Source organism: Lissotriton helveticus, chromosome 11 (genome assembly GCF_964261635.1).
Source record: "Lissotriton helveticus chromosome 11, aLisHel1.1, whole genome shotgun sequence".
NCBI lineage: Eukaryota > Metazoa > Chordata > Amphibia > Caudata > Salamandridae > Lissotriton > Lissotriton helveticus.
The window spans coordinates 891,518,343-891,539,342 of record NC_136072.1 but is presented as its reverse complement, the minus strand read 5'-3'; the positions used below and the strand labels follow the sequence as shown (position 1 = coordinate 891,539,342).

At 44.9% G+C, this 21,000-nt stretch overlaps 1 protein-coding gene across 2 annotated transcripts in view; it reads left to right on the top strand.

Annotated features, from left to right (window-relative positions):
* FBXW8 (F-box and WD repeat domain containing 8) overlaps nucleotides 1-21,000 on the top strand; it is a 529,940-nt gene that overhangs the window by 210,134 nt on the left and 298,806 nt on the right. For both annotated transcript variants that reach the window (XR_013602517.1, XM_078667126.1), the window contains exon 4: nucleotides 18,717-18,805. Coding sequence is in view for 1 of the 2 variants with exons in the window: in XM_078667126.1 (XP_078523252.1) it covers nucleotides 18,717-18,805 (89 nt within the window). In the remaining variant the exon portion in view is untranslated. The remainder of the gene's footprint in view (nucleotides 1-18,716; nucleotides 18,806-21,000) is intronic.

Here is a 21,000-nt window from a genome sequence, read left to right as displayed (position 1 = left end):
GGGTTCCACTTTGCACTATAAAAGGGAAGGATGTTGAGTTTTTAACAATAGTCTGGGAAACACTCAAAAAGTTGCTTACTCCCCTTGAAGTGAGACTCTCACATATTGAAACCCAGCTCCTGGAAACAGAAAAAAGCATCCTGAATTTAGCAACCATCAGTATGCAGGACAAAAAACCAACTAATCCGCAAGGAATTGCTACCACTACTGTATCACACGATGCTATAACCCCAGCTGCTGCTACCCCGCTGGCTGCCCCAAAGGTCAAACCCCCGGGAACTAGTAATGCTATTTCACTTCCTGCTGCTATAACACCTGCAGCGGCAACCATCACTGCTACTCCAAAGGCGGCCAAACCGATCCCAAAACCTCGGCAGAGGACCAACACACATTTCTCTGCTAATAGGGTGATGATGGCCACCAACCAATTGGTGGTTGACAACCCACCACCAACTCCATCAGTCCTGGTAGGCCAACGTGTACCATCTGTGACAGATCAGTCTAATCCGAGGCACACTGGTCATAATTATAATCACCCTTTAACCCAGAGAGTTAATATCAACAATACTAGACACAGGGGCTATGTAGACCTCCCACCAGAGGTAAGACCCTATGTAGTAGTATTGACAGGGTTCACAGAGTTGACTTTTAGCCAGCAGGAGGACTTTGCTTCGTTAAAGAACAAGGTAATCCACTGGCTCAATGTCAATAGGCCAATACCCAAACATCTAAGGAGTAAAATCCTCATGGTGCGCAGGGTTCCATGGGTAGGCACCACGCACAAGTCCATTAATGGGGACTGTGTGATTGTCTCTTTTGAGGATCCCAACACTGCATACGCCATACATTCTGGGAACCACAATAGTATATACTCACCAATAGCATCCAGACCCCTCACCTATTTTTACCCACCCCCCTCTTATTTGAACCTGGGAGGGAACTGGAGACGGATTCCGCAGAGGAAGGATGGCTGGGGAGGGCTACCCAACCATTGGCCTGACACGCACGATGGTTGGAATGGGGTACCGATTTTTAATAGATACGGGTGCCTTGAGGATGTGGACTGACGCCCACATACGCCTACTATCTCAGCCTCAGCACCCGTCCTAATAAGTCGCCCGATCCATCTTACGGGACGACCAGCTCCCAACACACTTAAATCATATACGGGCCGACAAGTCTCCCCCCCCACCCCATAAACAGTTGGAGGATTATAATCACATTGATGAGGTAGGCAGTCACCCCTTCGCAGCACCTAAGTCCTTCAAAATCGAAACTTACCATTCAGAGTGTAGTGACTGGGACAGCCCTTCTACTGAGGGTTGCCCAAAATTAAATCCATCTCTATCAGACAAAGTCCTCCCTATCCAACAAGACGAACTTACCCCACATGAGTGTTCTCTGCCATTAGCTCCCACTGATACATTGGGGGCTCCAGGAGTAATTTCCATACTCTCCTGGAATGTCGCCGGGTTAGCCAACAAAGTAGATTCACTCGAATGGGGGGAATTCATTGAAGGGTATGATATATGCCTATTTCAAGAGACCTGGGCCAGGGATAAACATCCCCGTCCGGGTTACGCCACCTTTGAGATTCAGGCAAAATGGGGCGGAATGGGCCGACCATCAGGGGGCCTTTTAATTTGGGTTGGTGCCCACCTGGGCTGCAGGGCTACACACTTAGAAACCAATTCTTTGGATTTCCAGTGTGTATCTCTGGAATGGCCATGTAGAGGTAAAATAACACTGATTAATATATACTCAAGACCCGTGGGGGTAGCAGCCACCTCGGGAGCAGTCGAGGAACTAGCGATGTTCCTTGACTCAATCACCCTTTGTTCCCCAATTATTATAGGTGGTGATCTCAACCACCAATTCGAACCTCTCCCAGACCACCTGTCAGGCATAACTAGCGAAGAGGATGAACAGTGGAACATCCCCACCCTGACCGGCCCATTGATTAAGGCCTGGACTCCACTCGCTACTCAAATTACGTCTCTCATGCTCAGTCACTCGCTAAGGGCTTGCAACGGCCGAATAAAAGGGGACATTCCGCCAAAATATACTTTCAATAGACCCGGTCATGAGTCACGTATTGACTATATAATGGTCTCAGTTAGGGTCTGGGACAAAGTGAAGGATTTTGGAGTACTCTCCAGATCCGATAGTGACCATAATCCACTCTCATTAAGATTTGAGGTTCAGGGGTCATATACAGCTACGGTAGACGAATATCCTGCATATCAGGTGGACCTAGTACTATCCAGTAATAGACGCAGAATTAAATGGGCGAAATTGCTGGAAAAGCCGTCTAACATTGAAAGACTGTATGCACTAGTTGTCCCCGCCCTAGAAAAGGTTGTGCGCTGTATGGATCAATCAGCTAATGATTCAAAATCCCCCTCCTCAGGAAATCTCGAGGCAATCAATCCGGTCCCCAGTAAGAATGCTCAACTGAACGAGTTAGGTGTAATTCACTTAGAATTATGTACCAACCTTGCAGAAGTACTGAACCCGGTGGCCAGGCCAAAGAGGCCTAAGCAGAAAAGAGTCACCTGGTTCAACGCCTCCTGCAGCAGAGCGAAAGCCGCATTATTGGATTCACTCAAAGCACGAGATACCCCAAGAGAAATTAAGGTAAAACGATTAGCTTATAAATCAGTTCTCCGTGCAGCAAAAGTAGAATGGGATGAGGGAAACTGGACCGAAATGTCAGCTGCACTTGCATCACGAGATGCCCGGACTTTCTGGCAAATCGTTAAGCATGGTTCAGCTGAACCAGTTGCAGCAGTAGAGGCAAACATAGCACCCTTTGTCTGGGAGGAACATTTTAAAAATCTATATAAAACACACATTAGTGTCCCTTCAATGATTCTCCCCGAAGGTACGTTGCACTTATCCACTGATAGCGTAGTTCCCATGGACGATTTCAGCATGGAGGAGGTCACCATGGCTATCACGGCCCTGGCTGCTGGAAAGGCGCCGGGCCTTGATGGGTTGCCAGGTGACCTCTATAAACACGAACCCAAGGTCTGGGCTCCGTATCTCAGAGTATTGTTCAAATCAATCCTGAATGGCATGTCAATCCCCTCGACATGGCCGGGGGCAGAGATAGTCCCTATCTTTAAAAAGGGATCACCTCTGCTACCGGCAAACTACAGGCCAATTAGCCTGATTGACGTGTCACCAAAACTCTTTGCCAAATTGTTGCTGAACCGTCTGCTGGAGTGGACAAGGGATCACAACATCCTGAGCCCCTTCCAAGCAGGTTTCAGGGAGAAGGTTTCAACCATAGACCAGGTCTTTCGATTTGTCCTCATTTATTGGAAAACGGTGCAGCTGGAGGGTGGCAGCCTCTATACTGTATTCGTGGACCTGAGGGCGGCGTTTGACCTGGTCCCCCGGAATAAGCTGTGGGAGGTGTTAGCAGGATTGGGCGTCCCCGGGGGTTTGTTGAAAATGATAGTGCACCTTCATAGCGCAAATTTTGCTCAGGTGAGATGTGGCAGGATGGGGGTACTGTCTGAGAGGTTCCCCGTTGGCCGGGGGTTAAGACAGGGTTGTGTGCTTGCACCGACCCTGTTTTGCCTCTATGTCAACGGGGTAATCGCTCGTCTGCATGGGGTCACCAACTCTGACGCTCCCAAATTGACTGCGGTAAGGGTGCCGGCTATATGTACGCCGATGACACCCTGCTGCTATCAAAGTCCGCAACGGGAATTCAACGTATCCTTGACGGCTTTGCGGACTTTTGTGAGGGCCATGGCTTAGAAATTAACACACTGAAAACTAAGTTCATGGTCTTCAATCCTCCACCGAAATTCCACTCCTGCCCCAGAATAGGGCAAAACATGCTTGAGAGGGTGAAATCTTTTGAATACCTGGGTGTCATGCTGAATGACAAACTATCCTGGAAGACGCATCAGGAAAAAGCTCTGCTCAAATTGACCCAATATTCGGGGGGTATCATGAACCTTCTGGCGAACAATAAATCCTCAGTCAGGCCCATCGGTCCACCGATGCAGATTTACAAAACACAGGCAAGGGGGGCTGCCATGTATGGATCTGAACTCTGGGGTCATGTAGGTACATCAGACCTCCAAGCAGAGGAGAATAAATTCATCCGAAGGCTAGTAGGACTCCCCCCTAGCACACCCTTAGTCCCCCTTAGGTTGGACCTAGGGCTGCGCCCGCTAGATGAAGAATTGGCATTTCGCCCGCTGGCCTTCTGGCGTAGACTGTGGGCAACCCCAGAACTGGCCAGCTACAGACAGGGACTACAGGAGGTGCTTGCCATGCCGGGAGCCGGAAAAATCAAATGGCTCAAACACATCAAATTAGAACTGGAGGGTTTGGGACTTTCTAAGATGTGGTCTGTTCCTTTGGCTACCTGCCAACTTATCCCCAAAAAGGAATTAGCCAAGGCATACCACGATAGGAAATCACTGGCACTTTTTAACCAATCAAAACCTGGTTCACTGACAGAATCGTTTATATCTTTCAAAGACATTTATTACTTTGAACCAACTCTTGATAAAGTGCATCCTCCTTTGCTCAGGAAATTATACCTGCAGTGGAGACATGGGTCGCTCCCTATCCGTTCGCTAACAAGTAAATGGAGCAAAGATGCAACCAGTACCTGTCCAGCATGTAGAACCTCCATCGAATCTGAACTTCACATTTTCTTTTTCTGCCCCACTTACCGAGAGATTCGCAAACAATGGATAGTCCCTCTATGTAAAAATCTGGGATTTGTGAAGTGCCTGATTGCTTTGAGAGTCCTGAAAACCAATGTGACTGATTATATTGTGTTCGCAGTGGCAAAATACCTGGGTGCCATCTGGAGTGTTAGAAGGAAATGCCTTAGGGACGGCAATTGACCCCATTGTATCAAAGACACTGCGGTGTAATACGGGACTATGTTAGCGTCTGATTTTAGATTATACATTTATTAATATTACAACTGTTTTTAAAAAACGTATGTTTCAAATGGCTTTTATGGTAAAAGATTTTACCGAAATAAAGATTCTTGAAATTGAAATTGAATTTGAAACAAACCTGGTGTGAGACTTTCTTGACAAAAAAAAATAATCTTGTTTTTTTTGGTCTTTTTAAGAGGGGGTGTTTCCCTTAAGCCTCTGTTACTCTTTATACCTTTTTAAGACCCTGTCTCCTGCCCTCCATGCACCTTGTGATACCCCCTCGTGCTTTACTCCTACTTTTTTTTATCATACTTGATTTCTCCTGCTTTACTTTGTTTTTTTTGACAAACCCCTTACTGTCGCACTTTCCTATCCATGCCTCCCCAGTCTTGAATATCTTCCCCATTGTCCCTTCATACCTCTTTGTCATGCTGTCCCTTACAAAGAACATTTACCTTTTTCACGAAAACATATTTCTGTGGAAAAGCTGTCTTGTCATTTTTAATTTTTGGGTGGTTTTGCCAACCTGCTTTCATCAGTCTGGCTTTCTTCATTTTTTAAAATTCTTAAAAATTTGTAAAATTTACGAAATACCATCGACTTACCTGACATCTGGAAAACATATGCAACTGCCTTGTTAGGAGCACATTAGTTTTATAATAGGACAGATGAGGCTGGGAGTGAAAAGAGTACTCCTTGGTTTTAATGAAAAATTGCTCACAACTGCCAGTGGGCCCATATTTGTCATATATATCAAAGCGGCTTTGCTGTAGAGATGTGTGGGCTGCTTTTGCGTATTATGTTTAACTGCAGTTCTCCAAAACAAAGCCCTTCGGAACCCTTTGTCAGTTAATTGGGCGTAAACGTGCAACTCCCATTTTCTTCGTGGAGATTACCCTGAGTCTGCAAATCTATGAATTTCTAGAGCCACTTTTTTTTACTCTAATGGCTGATCAATAGTGTCTCTTGGAGGGTCATGCATCCACACTTTAGCAATGAAATACCGAAATGTCGTCCTATTAGTTTAAACTTTCAGGTTTTTAATGCTTTTAATTAACTAATATTAAATGCCTAAACGGGACACTTGTATTATTTCATGTTTCTATCACTGCAGTAGAGTCATTTGAAAAAAGTCTATGTAATTCCAAAAACTTTGTACCATATTTTTGCTTTATTTTCAATTAATTCAATAAAAAGTATTACAAGATGGAGAGATTGCATTTTCAGACGGGTATAACAGTCTGCAATATAGCTTGTGTGGTGGAAAGCAGTTTTAAATATAACATAGAAATATCATTTTAAAATGTTGACAAATTCAAATTTTCCGCTGTATTTGGTGCCTAAATGGGCGCCTGAATTCCGAGGAGTGAAAATCTTGTCAACATTAATTTACGATTCTAATGGAATTAGAATGTATAGGGCCTTGTTACCCGTAACTACAGGAAGTGAAATTGCAAGAAATTCTTTTTAAGGAACAGATGATGTGAACAGATCTTCTTGACACTTACAAAATTCACCATTAAGTCTTTAACCAGGCAATTCTATACTGATTTAGGAAACAAATATCCCTTGATTATCACTGTCCTTAAATAATCATTGCCAAAGCGAATAGGTCTTGCCTATTCAAGAGATATTGGCTTTGCCAATATGCTTTTGCCATGTTGTACACCTGCTTGGCTGCTGTTCAGCATGGCGCTGAGTGGCGTAGGGTAGAGCTGAGTGGCATAGTGTTTTGGAGTGTTATGAAGGGAGTAGAGTGGCGTAGAGTGGAATGGGGTAGAGGGTGTTGTGCCAAAGCGTGGAGCAATTGTCATAGAGTGGAATGGTATAGTGTGTCGCAGAGAGGCGTAGTAGCGGGTGCTGGGTAGAGTGGAGTAGTGTGTAGTGGAGTGGTGAAGAGTGGCGTAGTGGAGTAGTGTGTCGTAGAATATAGTGCCGTAAATTGGCATGGAGTGGCATAGAGCGAGTTGCCTAGAGCATCCTAGAGTGGCGTAGAGTTGAGTGGCACAGAGTAGAGTACAGTGGCATAGTGTGCAGTGGTGCAGAGTAGAGCAGCGTTGTGTTCATTGGCGGAGATGCAGTCTTGCAGAGTAGAGTATCGCAAAGTGCAGTGGTGTGATGTAGAGTGATGCAGAGTAGAGTGGTGTAGAGAGCAATGGCACAGATTTAAGTGGTGCAGAGTAGATTAGAGTGGCATAGTGTGCAGTGGTGTAAAGTGTTGTAGAGTATAGTGGCGATTAATACAGTGGTCCAGAGTAGTTAGCATAGAGCGCATTGGTTTTGAGTAAAGTGGCGTGGAGTGCATTGGTAGACTGCTGTGGTTTTGAGTAGAGTGGCGTAGATCTCAGTTGTCTATAGTAGAATGGTGAAAAGCAGCATAGAGGGAGCAGCGTAGAGTGGAGTTGCGCAGAGTGTGTAAAGTGGTGTAGAGTGCAGTGGCTTAGTGTTATCTTCCATCCACCCTGGTAAAACTCTTCTTCTTGCCATCTTACGAAACACTGGAATTACCTGAAGTCACGTCAGGCACCTAAACCCTCCTTTCACTATCATCATTATTCTGGGCCATATCACCATCCACATTCCCTTCTTGAACAGTACCTTGACCAAGGCTGTTCTCCATCCAGACTCCAGCTTTCACACTCCTTTTTAAGTGTTAATACCTAAAGCAGACTCAACCCCACTGTTTTCAAATGTGATGTCCTCCAACCACACAGAACTTGTGTTATCATTCTCCCCTTCGCATTCCTCACCATCCCAAAGTCATTCTCTTTAATCCCTAAGGCCACCCTTTTAAGGTTCCACACCTTACCATTTTTCAATCAAACAGCATTCCTTAAAACCTCCACCACTACCTCAGGAGCAAAAAATTGACTCTCCCCTTTCAGAACTTTAACCGGTTTCCGCACTCGTACCCACTCACCAGCATTTAATTGAACCGGTCCAACACTTTTAGTCTTTGCATAATATGATTTACTTCTTTCATGCATCTCTTCCAACTTCCCCTTAACCGACCATAGAACCACTATTCCTCCTCACGCTGATGTAACCACACAGGGGTGAATTTACACCTATGTCTTCTACCTCTCATTATTACAATTGGAGATACTGCAGTAGAGTCATAGATGGCTACTCTATACACCCAAACCTTCACCTCCTAGCACTAGAGTCATAGATGGCTACTCTATAGGCCCAAACCTTCACCTCCAGCACCATTCCTTCTGTTTACTAACTGTACCTTTAATGACACCTTTAACTACGGGGTAAAATCTCTCCACTGTGCCATTTCGCTGGGATTATAGACCGACATCATCCTGTGTGTAGGAAGGTGGAATCTGACTATATGGTTACCCCCACTTTTTTCCTGGTGTTTTGGTGGTTTTCGACTTAGGTGGTCTGGGACCCTGCTATTCAGGGCCCCAGTCTATCTGCTTTCTCTATAAAATGGACTCCATGTACTTTAGGTACATACCAGATTGGTTACTGGGTCACCCTTGTTTGCCCCTGTATAGGGTACCATAGGTACCCAGGGCATAGGTGCACCTTAGGCCTAAGAGGGGCTGCAGCATGTATTGTGCCACCCCTGGTTTGCCTTCCAAACTGACACCATAGGTCTTTTCACACAGCCTGGGTAAGGTGGTGTAATCACCCCTTACTTAGATATAGTATACCTATATCTACCTTTATATATAGACACATATACACCTATAAGCCACTCCCATGGTAGGTCTCGACAATCCTGGAGGCAGAGTGCTTGGTTTTATGTGAGAGGATGCCCTGGCATGAGCTGAGCCCCTCTGCAGCTTTCGGAACAATCTCCTTATAGCTGTTCTATGATATAGCCATACCATATACTCTTAAGTGCATTATAATCCTCGCTCTTAATGCTAACTTTGGTTTGGCTTTATCAAAACATGTCCTGTAAGGTGTCAAACACTTTGGAATACTACACCCCCGCCAGTCCTGGCGGCGGGGGTAGTATTCCACCCTTCTAGAGGGAGAAGACATGTAGTTACTGCTTTACCCGGTTAAAGTTAAACAGAGCCTCAGCATCACAAATGGATGCTGCTGCCACAGACACTAGTCTGACCTCCTGCTGCTGGATGAAACTCTGGCAGGGGAGGCCTGGGCAATAGGTTTCCTGTCCAGGGTGGTGCTGGCACCTCCCCAGGCAGGGGTTTTGTGTATTGGGGCAGGGAGGGCTGCATTCATTGAACGCTTCTAGACACTGCCTGGGGCACACACGGTGCTCCATGCATAGCCCAGTTCAAACCGGTTGCTGGGGCACACAGCCCCAGCTCTGGCGTGAAACTGGACAAAGGGAAAGGGGTGTAACCACCCCCTTCTCAGGTCCACCCATAGGAGGGACCTAGCCAGGTAATCCAGCCCCTATTCTTAGTATAAGTATAGGAGCTGTGTCCCCAGGACTTTAGATTATCCTGGACGAATCTTTGAAAGACATATCCTGGACCTTCGACGTTCCATTCTGACTGGAAGATGGAAGATATCTCCCTTGTGGTCAAGGAGTGACCCCCCTGTGCAAACAGGCACCAACAGCATCTTTGCCGGTCTGCAGTTTCAAGGCTCCTGTTGGATCCCGAAGACTCTGCAACACAGGAACTGGACTTCCAGACTTCTCTGACTCCAACCCACATCCACAGCAAAGCTGAGACCCATGGCGGACACGAAAGAAGTGGGACCGGACACCCTGGACATCCTGCATTTTGCTACCTGCACTCCTTTCCTGAAGCCTCAGTAAGTTATGCATTGGGGTATGAGAAGCCCCAGCCCGAGCACCATTTGCACCGAAGAACAGGCCCCCACACTCCGCGAGTGTCCCGTGGGCCCTGCCTTTGCCTTTTAGCTCGACGCGTCTTCCCGGTTCCTAGTCCATTGGCTAGTAAGCCCCCTGAAGACTCCATTTTGAAACTAACTCGCTTTCCTGGTTGCTCCAGGCTTGCTTCAGCTTCCCTGAAAAGGCCTTGCTGGTCTGCAACAGAGCCAATCTCGACAGCCTGTGTGAGTTGCGGTTGCCAAGGCTTTCTGGGTCCAATCCGGATACCGACACCGCAGTCATCTAGATCCATCATGGGACAGCTCGAATCCAGCGCCTGGTCATCGTCGATGCCTCCTGGACCTTGTGGCTAAAGAGACAAGTTCGACTACTTCACCTGAAATCACCCGACATCGCCTGGTTCCTTCCTGGTTCCTTCCTGGTCACTGGCTAGTGACCCAGACTCTGTCCCTTCTGCTTTCAGGTTCTTCAGATCTTTGATCCCCCCTTGGATCCACCCGGACACTTTTCCTCTGGTCGCTTGCAGCACTTCTTTGCGGCTCTCCATAGAAAACTACGACGAAACCCGACATGCGAAAAGACACCTATGGACCCGGCTTCCCTGGGTGAGGTAACATGAGTACTCCGGTGCTCCCATGGGTCTTGACTCTCGAAGTGTCCTAGTATAAAAGGGTTCCATCCTAGTCCATCCGGAAGTGTCCTTAAATTGTATATTTTTAACTTTTTCGTTTCCCATAGAAAGTCAATGGTAACCCGCGTCTGTGTTTAGGCACTGCACGTGTCTCCCGTGGGCCTCCTCCTTCCTATCCTTTGGTCGAGTAGAGTAGCCCCAGCGATTCCACAGGCACGAGGCCTGCTTTCCAACTCTCACGTGGTACTTGTACCACTTTCTTAGTATATGGTTTGTGAGGCCCCTAGGGCAAAACGTATACTGTGCCATTTATCGTATATTAACTTTGTAACTTGTATTGTATTTTTACCTCTGACCTCACAAAGAGTGCAGAGGGGTTGTTTTTAGATTAAATACATATATATTTTATATATACCTTGTGTGGTGTCCTTTCATTTGGTACTCAAGGGGTTATATATGTTAAAGCAACTTGCTTAACTCGCCTACTGAAGTCTTAGCCTGAAGACTGCTGGTTCATGCTACCACTTGGATAGCTTTCTATAAGGTTGACTTTACAACCCCCATCAATAAGGGTTGATTAGACTGGTGCAAGGTGCCCACTAAAACTAGTGGACATCATATGCCAGGCTAACTTCTCACACTATGCTTCACATCTACTCTCTCAAAGTAATTCTTTGATGCATTGGATGTTAATTGCACTCCTTTATAGCTCAACAAAACTGCTGGAATACCTTCAGCAACAAATGTTCTATCTACAAATTCCAAAGCAGTATCTGCATTTGTACAATCTCAACCACTGGCCACTTAGAGCAAAGATCCATCAACACAATGACATATTCCTGTAAATCCTGCACAGGAACTAGCAAGTCCACAGCTACACACTCCCACAGTTTCTTCACAATCAAATATTCACATGTGTGGTTTCAATGTACATAAAGACTTGTCAGCTGAAGGACACGCTCTCCACAATCTCACAAATCTCTCCACAATCTTGTCAATACCTGGCCGCCAGAATACCTCTTTGACTACCGCCTTGGTCCTGACAACTCCAAAATGCTGTTCATAGTGCAGCTCTAAAATCATATCTCGTACTACGATAGAGGAATAATGCATCGCCTCTGAAAATTAAATCTTTGTCCACAGATAATTTCACCCTGACTTCTCAAAAAGGTCTTAACACCTCTGTAACTTGTTCCTTCTTTGGCCAACCCTCATACATACACTCCAAGACTTTTTGTAAGACCATATCCTTCCTTTGTTCTGCTTCTCACACTTCCTTTTTGATGGCAGGAGTGCCTACGTCCTGCCCCCACACAACTTTGATGTCATTCCGTGGGTCATCAACACCCTCCTCTAATGGAGAAGTCATTCTTGTAAGGCAGTCTGCCATCACGTTTTCTCTGCCTGGAACATACACCATATTGTACAATAGTCCTTCCTAACCATAGATAACCTTGCAATTCTGGCAGAGGCAGACACACTCCTTTCCGCAGACAATAGTTCAGTCAACAGTTTATGGTCACTGGCTTGCCCCAGACAAAAACACGAAAATGTCCTAATGCCCATGCACAAGCCAATGCCTCCTTTCCTATAACCTAACCTATAACCTAACCTATAATTGACCTAAACAATTACCGGCCCATCACCAATATCCCCACCCTGGCCAAACTGCTGGAGAAATGTGTCCAACTCCAACTAACAAGACACATTGACCAATTTGACCTCCTCAACTCTCATCAATCAGGCTTCCGAGCGAAACATAGCACGGAAACAGCTATGACACACATAATTGATGACGCCCTCCAAATTCTTGATCGGAATGAGTCCTGCCTCCTCATCCTTCTTGACCTCTCGTCAGCATTTGACACGGTCAAACATGAGAACTTGCTGGAGCTGCTAAGCACTAGAATGGGTCTATCGGGAACGGTTCTCAAATGGTTTTCGTCCTTCCTTCACAACCGGGCTCAGAAGTTCAAGATCGACAATGTGCTATCTTCACCTGTGCCTGCAGATCTAGGGGTTCCACAAGGATCCTCCCTCTCCCCCACATTGTTCAACCTCGTCATGGAACCGCTCGCCACCTTGCTCCAAGCTTCTAATGTCCAATTCCATATGTATGCCGACGACACACAACTGTACCTAAAGCTTCAATCCCCGGAAGATATCAAACATCTGAATTCCACGCTTATTAACACTCAATCTTGGCTAGCTGATAATCACCTCAAACTAAATGCTCTGAAAACTGAGTTCCTTCTCATCTCACCCCCGGCGAAAATTTCCACCACCCAAACATGGCTCAACAACCTAACAGCACTCAATGTCCAACCCACCATCGTAGACTCAGCGAAATCCCTGGGCATCACACTGGACGCCAAGCTCAACATGCAGCAGCACGTTAGCAAAGCCACAAAAGCAGCTAATTTCCAAATCAACACACTGAGGAAAATCAAACCCTTCCTCCCTGCTGAAGACTTCCAAACTGCTGTACAAGCGTTAGTCATCCCTCGAATAGACTACGGAATTGTGGCCCTCAGCGGACTCCCTCTATCCCCAACAGCACCCTTAAGAGCCTCCCTGAACGCTGCCGCAAGACTCATTACTGGCTCAAGAAAACATTCGTATATTTCCCCAGACTTAAAGTCCCTAAAATGGCTGCCTTTTGAAGCCAGAATACAACTAAAAATTGCAGTTATGACACACGCGGCCGTGCACCACAATGCACCCAACTACCTCGCTCAAAAGTTGTCTATATCAGGAGGTTCGAGATCCAATAGAAGCTCAAAAAATCTACTCCTGAAACCCCGTAGATTCCGGAAAGAGAAAACCTACAAGCGCTCCTTCTCAGGAATGGCACCCAGGATCTGGAATGCGCTCCCTCCTGAAACAAGGCGTATCTCCTCCACTGCACTCTTCAAGAAAGAGGTGAAAACCATCCTTCTGGCCAAGATCTCCTGAACCTTATAGGTGCTGGATCAGAGACTCTGCATTGCCTTGTGTCAATGCTCACCTTGTCCTTTGGCACTATACCTCTACTTGATGACTATACTAAAACACTGGTATAAGCCTTCCACACACCCAAGGTGTACCTGAACACCTCTGTAGTGGGATCAATGACTTGTGCCGTCTCATATTACTTGTTTACCTGACTGTATATTGATATGTTTTATGTATGTTATTATTATCCTTTCATGTTAGTGACTACTACATTGCTCCCACTACCTCTGTTCATTCCTACTGCCCCTACCCTGTCATTGTGAAGCGCTCTGATATCTGTAAAGATCTTGTTCGCGCTATATAAAACTTTGAATAAATAAATAAATAAATAAAATAACTTCTCACACTATGCTTCACATCTACTCTCTCAAAGTAATTCTTTGATGCATTGGATGTTAATTGCACTCCTTTATAGCTCAACAAAACTGCTGGAATACCTTCAGCAACAAATGTTCTATCTACAAATTCCAAAGCAGTAGTGGTATCTGCATTTCTACAATCTCAACCACTGGCCACTTAGAGCAAAGATCCATCAACACAATGACATATTCCTGTAAATCCTGCACAGGAACTAGCAAGTCCACAGCTACACACTCCCACAGTTTCTTCACAATCAAATATTCACATGTGTGGTTTCAATGTACGTAAAGACTTGTCAGCTGAAGGACACTTTCTCCACAATCTCACAAATCTCTCCACAATCTTGTCAATACCTGGCCGCCAGAATACCTCCTTGACTACCGCCTTGGTCCTGACAACTCCAAAATGCTGTTCATAGTGCAGCTCTAAAATCATATCTCGTACTACGATAGAGGAATAATGCATCGCCTCTGAAAATTTAATCTTTGTCCACAGATAATTTCACCCTGACTTCTCAAAAAGGTCTTAACACCTCTGTAACTTGTTCCTTCTTTGGCCAACCCTCATACATACACTCCAAGACTTTTTGTAAGACCATATCCTTCCTTTGTTCTGCTTCTCACACTTCCTTTTTGATGGCAGGAGTGCCTACGTCCTGCACCCACACAACTTTGATGTCATTCCGTGGGTCATCAACACCCTCCTCTAATGGAGAAGTCATTCTTGTAAGGCAGTCTGCCATCACGTTTTCTCTGCCTGGAACATACACCATATTGTACAATAGTCCTTCCTAACCATAGATAACCTTGCAATTCTGGCAGAGGCAGACACACTCCTTTCCGCAGACAATAGTTCAGTCAACAGTTTATGGTCACTGGCTTGCCCCAGACAAAAACACGAAAATGTCCTAATGCCCATGCACAAGCCAATGCCTCCTTTCCTATAATTGGGTACTTTTCCTCCACTAGTGTTAGAGATCTAGAAGCAAACACATGAGATGTTCCTTATACTCCTCGCCAATTTGTAGTGTGGTACTTCAATACGGAAAAACACATTGAGCCGCTAGTATATGAATGGTAGTTTATTTAAGCTCCTACCATACAGGACACAGTTCTGCTCGATCCCACCGCATTGGCTGATCTCAACACAATGCAGAGCAGTGGTACCTTGGCTATGTCATGCCTTCACCAAGCATTCCATGTTACCTGTATCTAAGTAAACACAAACCATAACAGAAAGAGGTACAGATTGTCATAATGGTGCCTGACAAGTCTATTGGACAATTAAAAAAGAATACAGTGTTTCTTTATACTCAATCACATTTGAACAATACGCCTTGATTCGAGTTGCCCTGAGAGGCAGCAGGCGAAGAAAAAGCCATTTACAAGAAGGGTTTCTCTGGTTACTATGAGTTGTTTTCACTAACAATTTATGCTTTGCTTTTTTGCTTTGTATCCAGCCACTTGAGACTCGACAAGCTTGTTGGGCACTTACTATGTTAACAAGCCCAATACAAACACCTGTGGCAACCTGAGAGAAAAATAAAGGTGCTGCTGCTAATGTTCAGTCAGAATTCCAGTCCCTCTCTGGATTAGGTCCAATGTTCATTGTGCTTGGTTGGCGTTCCACCATCTTTTTCACTATTCATTATACCGTTGCTTCAGCACTAAAATTTGGCCACGTCTTCTGATTTCTCGGTGGCTGTGCCCACCCTGCAGAAAGTAACTGCTTTGTTCGGTTTCCAGTTGTTTCTATATTACTGTAAGACCGCTTCCCAGATAAAAAGTGTATTGAATATGTACTGGTCACCAAGGCATTAATGGAAGCGGCAGAAATCCTCCTCTTTTACAGATGCAGGCCTAACTGAGCTATTTGTGAGCAAATCCTCTTTCCTTTCTTACTGTGGAGTCAGGCCTTTGTTACCATTAATGCTAACATTGAGAATGGGATTTCAAAAGCTTTGAGAAGGCAGAACACTGGTCTTACTTTGAAACATGAAAACACAGCTTTTAAAAGGCCATTTTAGCTTTGGGGGCTTCTCCCTATTTTCTTCCCGTTTGCGAGGTCTACACAGTGCCAGGATACCGTCCAGTGTTAGAGGGCGCTTTACAGGTTCAGAAACTCAAAACAAATAAAAGCCACATTCTTTTCATCGGGCGATGGTAGGATATCCTGTAAGATTCATGTCCTATGTTTTAATTTAGTTTTCCTGGACTTCTTCGGCAATTGTTTTCTCCTCAATTTATTTAAGTTGCATTGATGTAGAACTCATAAGGTGTTGAAGCACATTACGCCACGCAGCACGCTGTTCAGGACCCCAAGGTTAGTGGGTAATCCAGTGGTTATTGGGATCAGTCGTTTACTCTCAAGAAAACCATTCCATGCACTTACTCCAGTTCCTTTGTTAAGAATTAAATTACTAGGATTTAGGTGGGATCATTGGTGGAGGTGGGGGTGTGAGTTCATGCATATGGTTGGTGGGATTAATAGATGAGACAAAGATGGTCGGATATTGTTAGGTTGAAGGGATGACTTTCAAAGTAGAAGTTCTTTATGAAATGTTGGAATAGACTGAGGGCAATTTGCAGGTATTGAGAAGATCAATCGAAAGTAAGGGAGAGGGGAGATTTTCATAAAAATCAGAGGAGACGCTTTGAGATATCATGCGATCTGAGGATGCAAAATTGTGGAAACAACAATATTTGCATGTGAGGTAGCGCTACATTAGGTACCTTGACAGATGCTGGAACAGGCAAACAGTCTGTCCACTGTTAGGCTACCCCTAGCCCACCCCTTCGGCAAAGACAACTAATCAACTCCTGTGCTGGAAGCATTTATAGGGAAATATCTAAATCTTAAGGCTGTAACTTAAGGTCCCACCCCACCACCACCTCTGCTTGACAAACAATGACATTCCTGCCATTGTGTTAATCTTCAGATAAATAGAGGCTCTTGCCGTCTAGGCATGGTTTCGAATTGAACAAGTAAGCCTGCTCTGGCTCCTGTCGTGGACAAATAACAGTGCTACATATGATATTACATGTTGTCTCTACTTCCCTTCTCCCCTCTGAATCCAGTTCAGTATATCAACCATACCCCTGCCTACATAAAAGATATGCTCATGGGTCCCATTCCTCCCCAGATTAGATGGTCCCATAAGATGCCTCTTCCCTTCTATTTCAGTTTTGGATACAAGAAGGTATGAACTTACTGTTTGAAAACTTGCACCATAAGCAATCGTCAGTCACGAAACCATGAAGTAGGCGCTGACCAGCTTAGTAGGATTCTGCTTCTGTCACAGTAGGATTCTGCTTCAGACACATTGCCTGTGAATCCACTTTTTCTCATCCACTGTGCCTTTTAACCAGAACTCTCTCTGGCAATTGGGGCAAGCTAGTTATCAAAACTCCAGTGATGGAAGCAGAGGTACTGAAGTAGGTCTTATGTACACAACCATTTCCGGCTACCAGGGTCTGAAGTCAAAGCACTCTAGAATATGCAGTAAAAAGAGTCAGCAGAAAATATATCAACAACCACGTTGCAGAAAGCATATTTAAATTCAGCTAAAACTGAGAAGTTGACTGCTAAGTAGAATAGTCCGGTATACAGCTGTTCCATCACGTTTGTGCCTAGTGGTGTCTTGTTTTGAATTAGAGAGGAGCACTTTTTATGGGTCTTGAATTGTTGACAGACAGCACTGGCCAGCCCGTTGATGCTGTGGGGGATGTCGGTGGTGCGACGCACCCATTACTAGAGTCACATGGCCTTATTATTAAGAATTCCTCCAACTTCTTTTAAATGTCTGGAGTTGTTGAAGACCATGCCGTCCTCACTTAAATTTGGAAGGGAGACTCTAACAGTATCCGTGATGCTTCCCTGGACACATGCAGACTCTCCGCCAGAAAGGATGGAAGTGATATGGCAAGACTCAAAGGTTTGAAGCTGCGGCTTTCTACTGCGGCTGAGCGCAGCCCAGCATTCAAGAAGATCCCAAGTCCATATGATTCTTGCTTAAACGTTGGTATGAAGATATATATTCGCCCATTGGTGGAAAAAATGTACTACTTCAAAGGTATCAGGTAAACCTGCCAACTACCAGGGCAGTGGCATTTTACCCAAGAGGACAAGAGGAACAACTGAGTCAGTGTAGGTGATATTGGGAAGAGTTAGACTGGGCCGTGGTCTTAACGATAGTCACTTACAAACATGTAGTAGACCGAAGACACAACCATAGGTAATTAGTTCCTAAAAAGAGAAAACCTGTATTGGATCTGGAGAACAGGCTGGGGTCTTCCACTCACTTGCATCAGCCCGACCTGATAGCTAGAGAGATTTCAAAGACCAATATTTTATCCAGGACTGTGATGGAGTCGAGTCTTCTCTATTTGGTTGGTGGGTTAACAAATACATGGTGAAGTCTGCAATGTGCCTAAAAGTATTACTATTTAAAGTTGTTTTTGTGATACAATGTGTGTATTCCTGCCTTATTTCCTTCTAGTATAGACCTGTCCCATATCTTGCAAAATATGTAATCCTGGAACTATCCATTAGGCCTAAAGAATTGTTTGACTCACAGTAAAGTATTCAAACCCGCCCAGATACACTGCTGTTCAACTGCTAAGTGGCGATATATGCTGCTGTCCACATTGCCACTTGTAAGCCATGTTATAATGCAGGGGCTGCACCGGAAGGAAGCGCATAACTCTTCAGGTCCCCCTTCAGCCCAAAGCTATTGGATATCTGTGAGATGTTGGAGACTTTGGATCTCCAATTCACATTCCGCAGAGGGCTGCATCATTTTGCCTTATGCCACTGCTGGTAAGTCCTTGGCTTGTTGTGAAATATGTACCCTTGCCTAGAGTATAAATAATTATACTAAATATGTATTCCTTTGTGGTATAGTTTGTTCTCCTGTCCATAGCTATTACTTCAGAACTGGATATGTAACTTCTATAGGAATGGTCTAACCCTGAGTGAGTATTTCACCACTTTAACTTGTCTTTTATATCTCTTACAGAACCGTATTGGGGCTGTGAATCAGCTGCAGTATGAACTGGGGAAAGTCCTCTGCGATGTCCACTCCTCGGATGGTGTAGTCATTGCAGGGTAAGCAAAACTGGACAGGATGCCTCTGCTTTCCTACAAGCCATGTGAGATTCAACAGATCTGGAATCTAATTGTAGACCTACAATCAAACAGTGTGGACCTGTAATAAAAGCTACACAGGGCCCTTATACTAGAAAAAGTAAACTTCCAATTCTCAGTCTCTCTCCATGCTGTTCCACACCTTACCCAAATGGGCTGTTAGACAAATGCACAAGTCTGTAGTTCTCTGTGAAAACAATAGGAATAGTGGCAGTACTCGGGGAAAAAATAATCAGCTGCTCCTTCCTAACAAAGTCTTCATTGAATTTCTAAAGGTAGCTCTGTCTCCATCATCCCCACTTCAGTGTCTGGGTCCCCACCCTCCAGACACAAGAATGCAGGCAATACACTTCCTCTGTCTGGGGAAGCTATCCTCACCCTCCATCCTGCGTTCCTTTACAACCATGGGCAACCATAATGGCACCACTCTTTTCATCTATCAGACGCACACATGCTCACATAGTTCTGCTACCATACATATGTCAAATTTCCACTGTGTATACACACATACACACTCACACATTCGAGTTGCACACAGGATATCCGCAGAAGGTTCTGAATTTCACATAACAGTGGAACTTTACAGGAGACAGGTCAGTAGTTCACGCTGCCACTGACACAGATTAAAAGGTCTGTTTTCATTAAAGATCCACAAAACACAGTAAGCGGCCACCAATTTTTTATGTGTTAAACCCAGGAAAGGGCCATTAGTCCAATCTCTACTATGACTGCTTGCTTGGTGCGACCTCCCAGAACACAGGAAAGGTCCTGGACCTCGCTTTGTCATATACTGGGCTATACACGCACATGCTTGGTTAGTCTGATGCTAGGACCAAAAAATAAGTTAGGATACTAGTTTTACATGGAGTCGGCCAAAGTGGGATGGAAAATTCCCCTATTTAAGGACAGTTTCACATTTTATTGGTGTTTGAAAGTTTTTTTTTATCTTTGAAAAGAACATTAGGTCCTCACAGTTGTTGAGAATGATACAGTTGTAAATTAGAGGAAAGGATGTGTGATCAATTCTTGGTACACATGAATTCATTCCTTCAAGGCATTGTTGGTTTTGGTGATACAAGAATGGAAATAGACATGTTTCTGCTCTGTAAATGGTAGTTTTGCAGCCTCAGTAATTGGTTCAGCAAGTGAGTGAATGAGATGGGATGTAAGTCTTCTTCAGATATTTTTTGAGATATGCCTTTTATTTTTGTGTGTCTGAGCTTTTCAGAAAACTATGTTTTGTGTTTAGTGTTCTGGGATTTAAGCTTCTCTTTGGTGAAGAGGCAATCTTTTAAAAAAAAAATATTTTTATTTGCATTTTATTATTACACAACATCACAATCATGTAAGTAACTGTACACACACCTAGATCCTCCACCCACCCTTCCCAGAGTCGTAAACGTCTGACACAAATCGTTACAAACTGACACATCATTAATGACAGCACTGTAGAGATGTCCCGTAACCTCCTACGCAAAGTCTTCCCACGCGTGCTCATGCAATTGTGTAATCTGGTAAATAACCCACCTCCCTCATAACCCCCCATCCAATCCATGATAGTGTCTCCACCTGGTCCAGACCCTACGGAACTTCTTCGGGCACCCCCTGGCCTTGTAAGTCACTCTCTCAGTGGCCATGTACATGTCCAGCCCTCTCCTCCATTCCTCTAGTTCCGGAGGTTCCGGTGACCCCCAGTATTTCGCTATGTCTCTTTTTGCCACAACAAGAGCCAACACCAGGAAGGTTAGTAAGGGCCTCGCTAGGTCCACGTCATTAGTCATACCCAACAGAGCCAGCCTGGGTTCCGGCTGGAGAGGAACCCCCAGGACCTCACTCAGTTCCGTAAAGATGTGGGTCCAGTAGTGTTGAATCGAAACACATGTCCACATAAGGTGGTAAAAGTCTCCGTCGTCTAGTTCAACCCTGAGGCATCTTTTGTTATCTGTTTTTTCCATCCTATCGAGTCGCACCCTGTCATAGTAAGTTCTGTGGAGCACATTAAATTGGATAAGGCGCAGCCTGGACTTACTAGCCACCTCCCTGGGGTGCATTAATACTATGTCCCAGTCTAGATCATCCATCTCTCCCACCTCAGCTTCCCATGTCCGTCTAAGCTTCGCCAGGTCGCCTAGCATGTTATTTGTTAAGGTTTTATA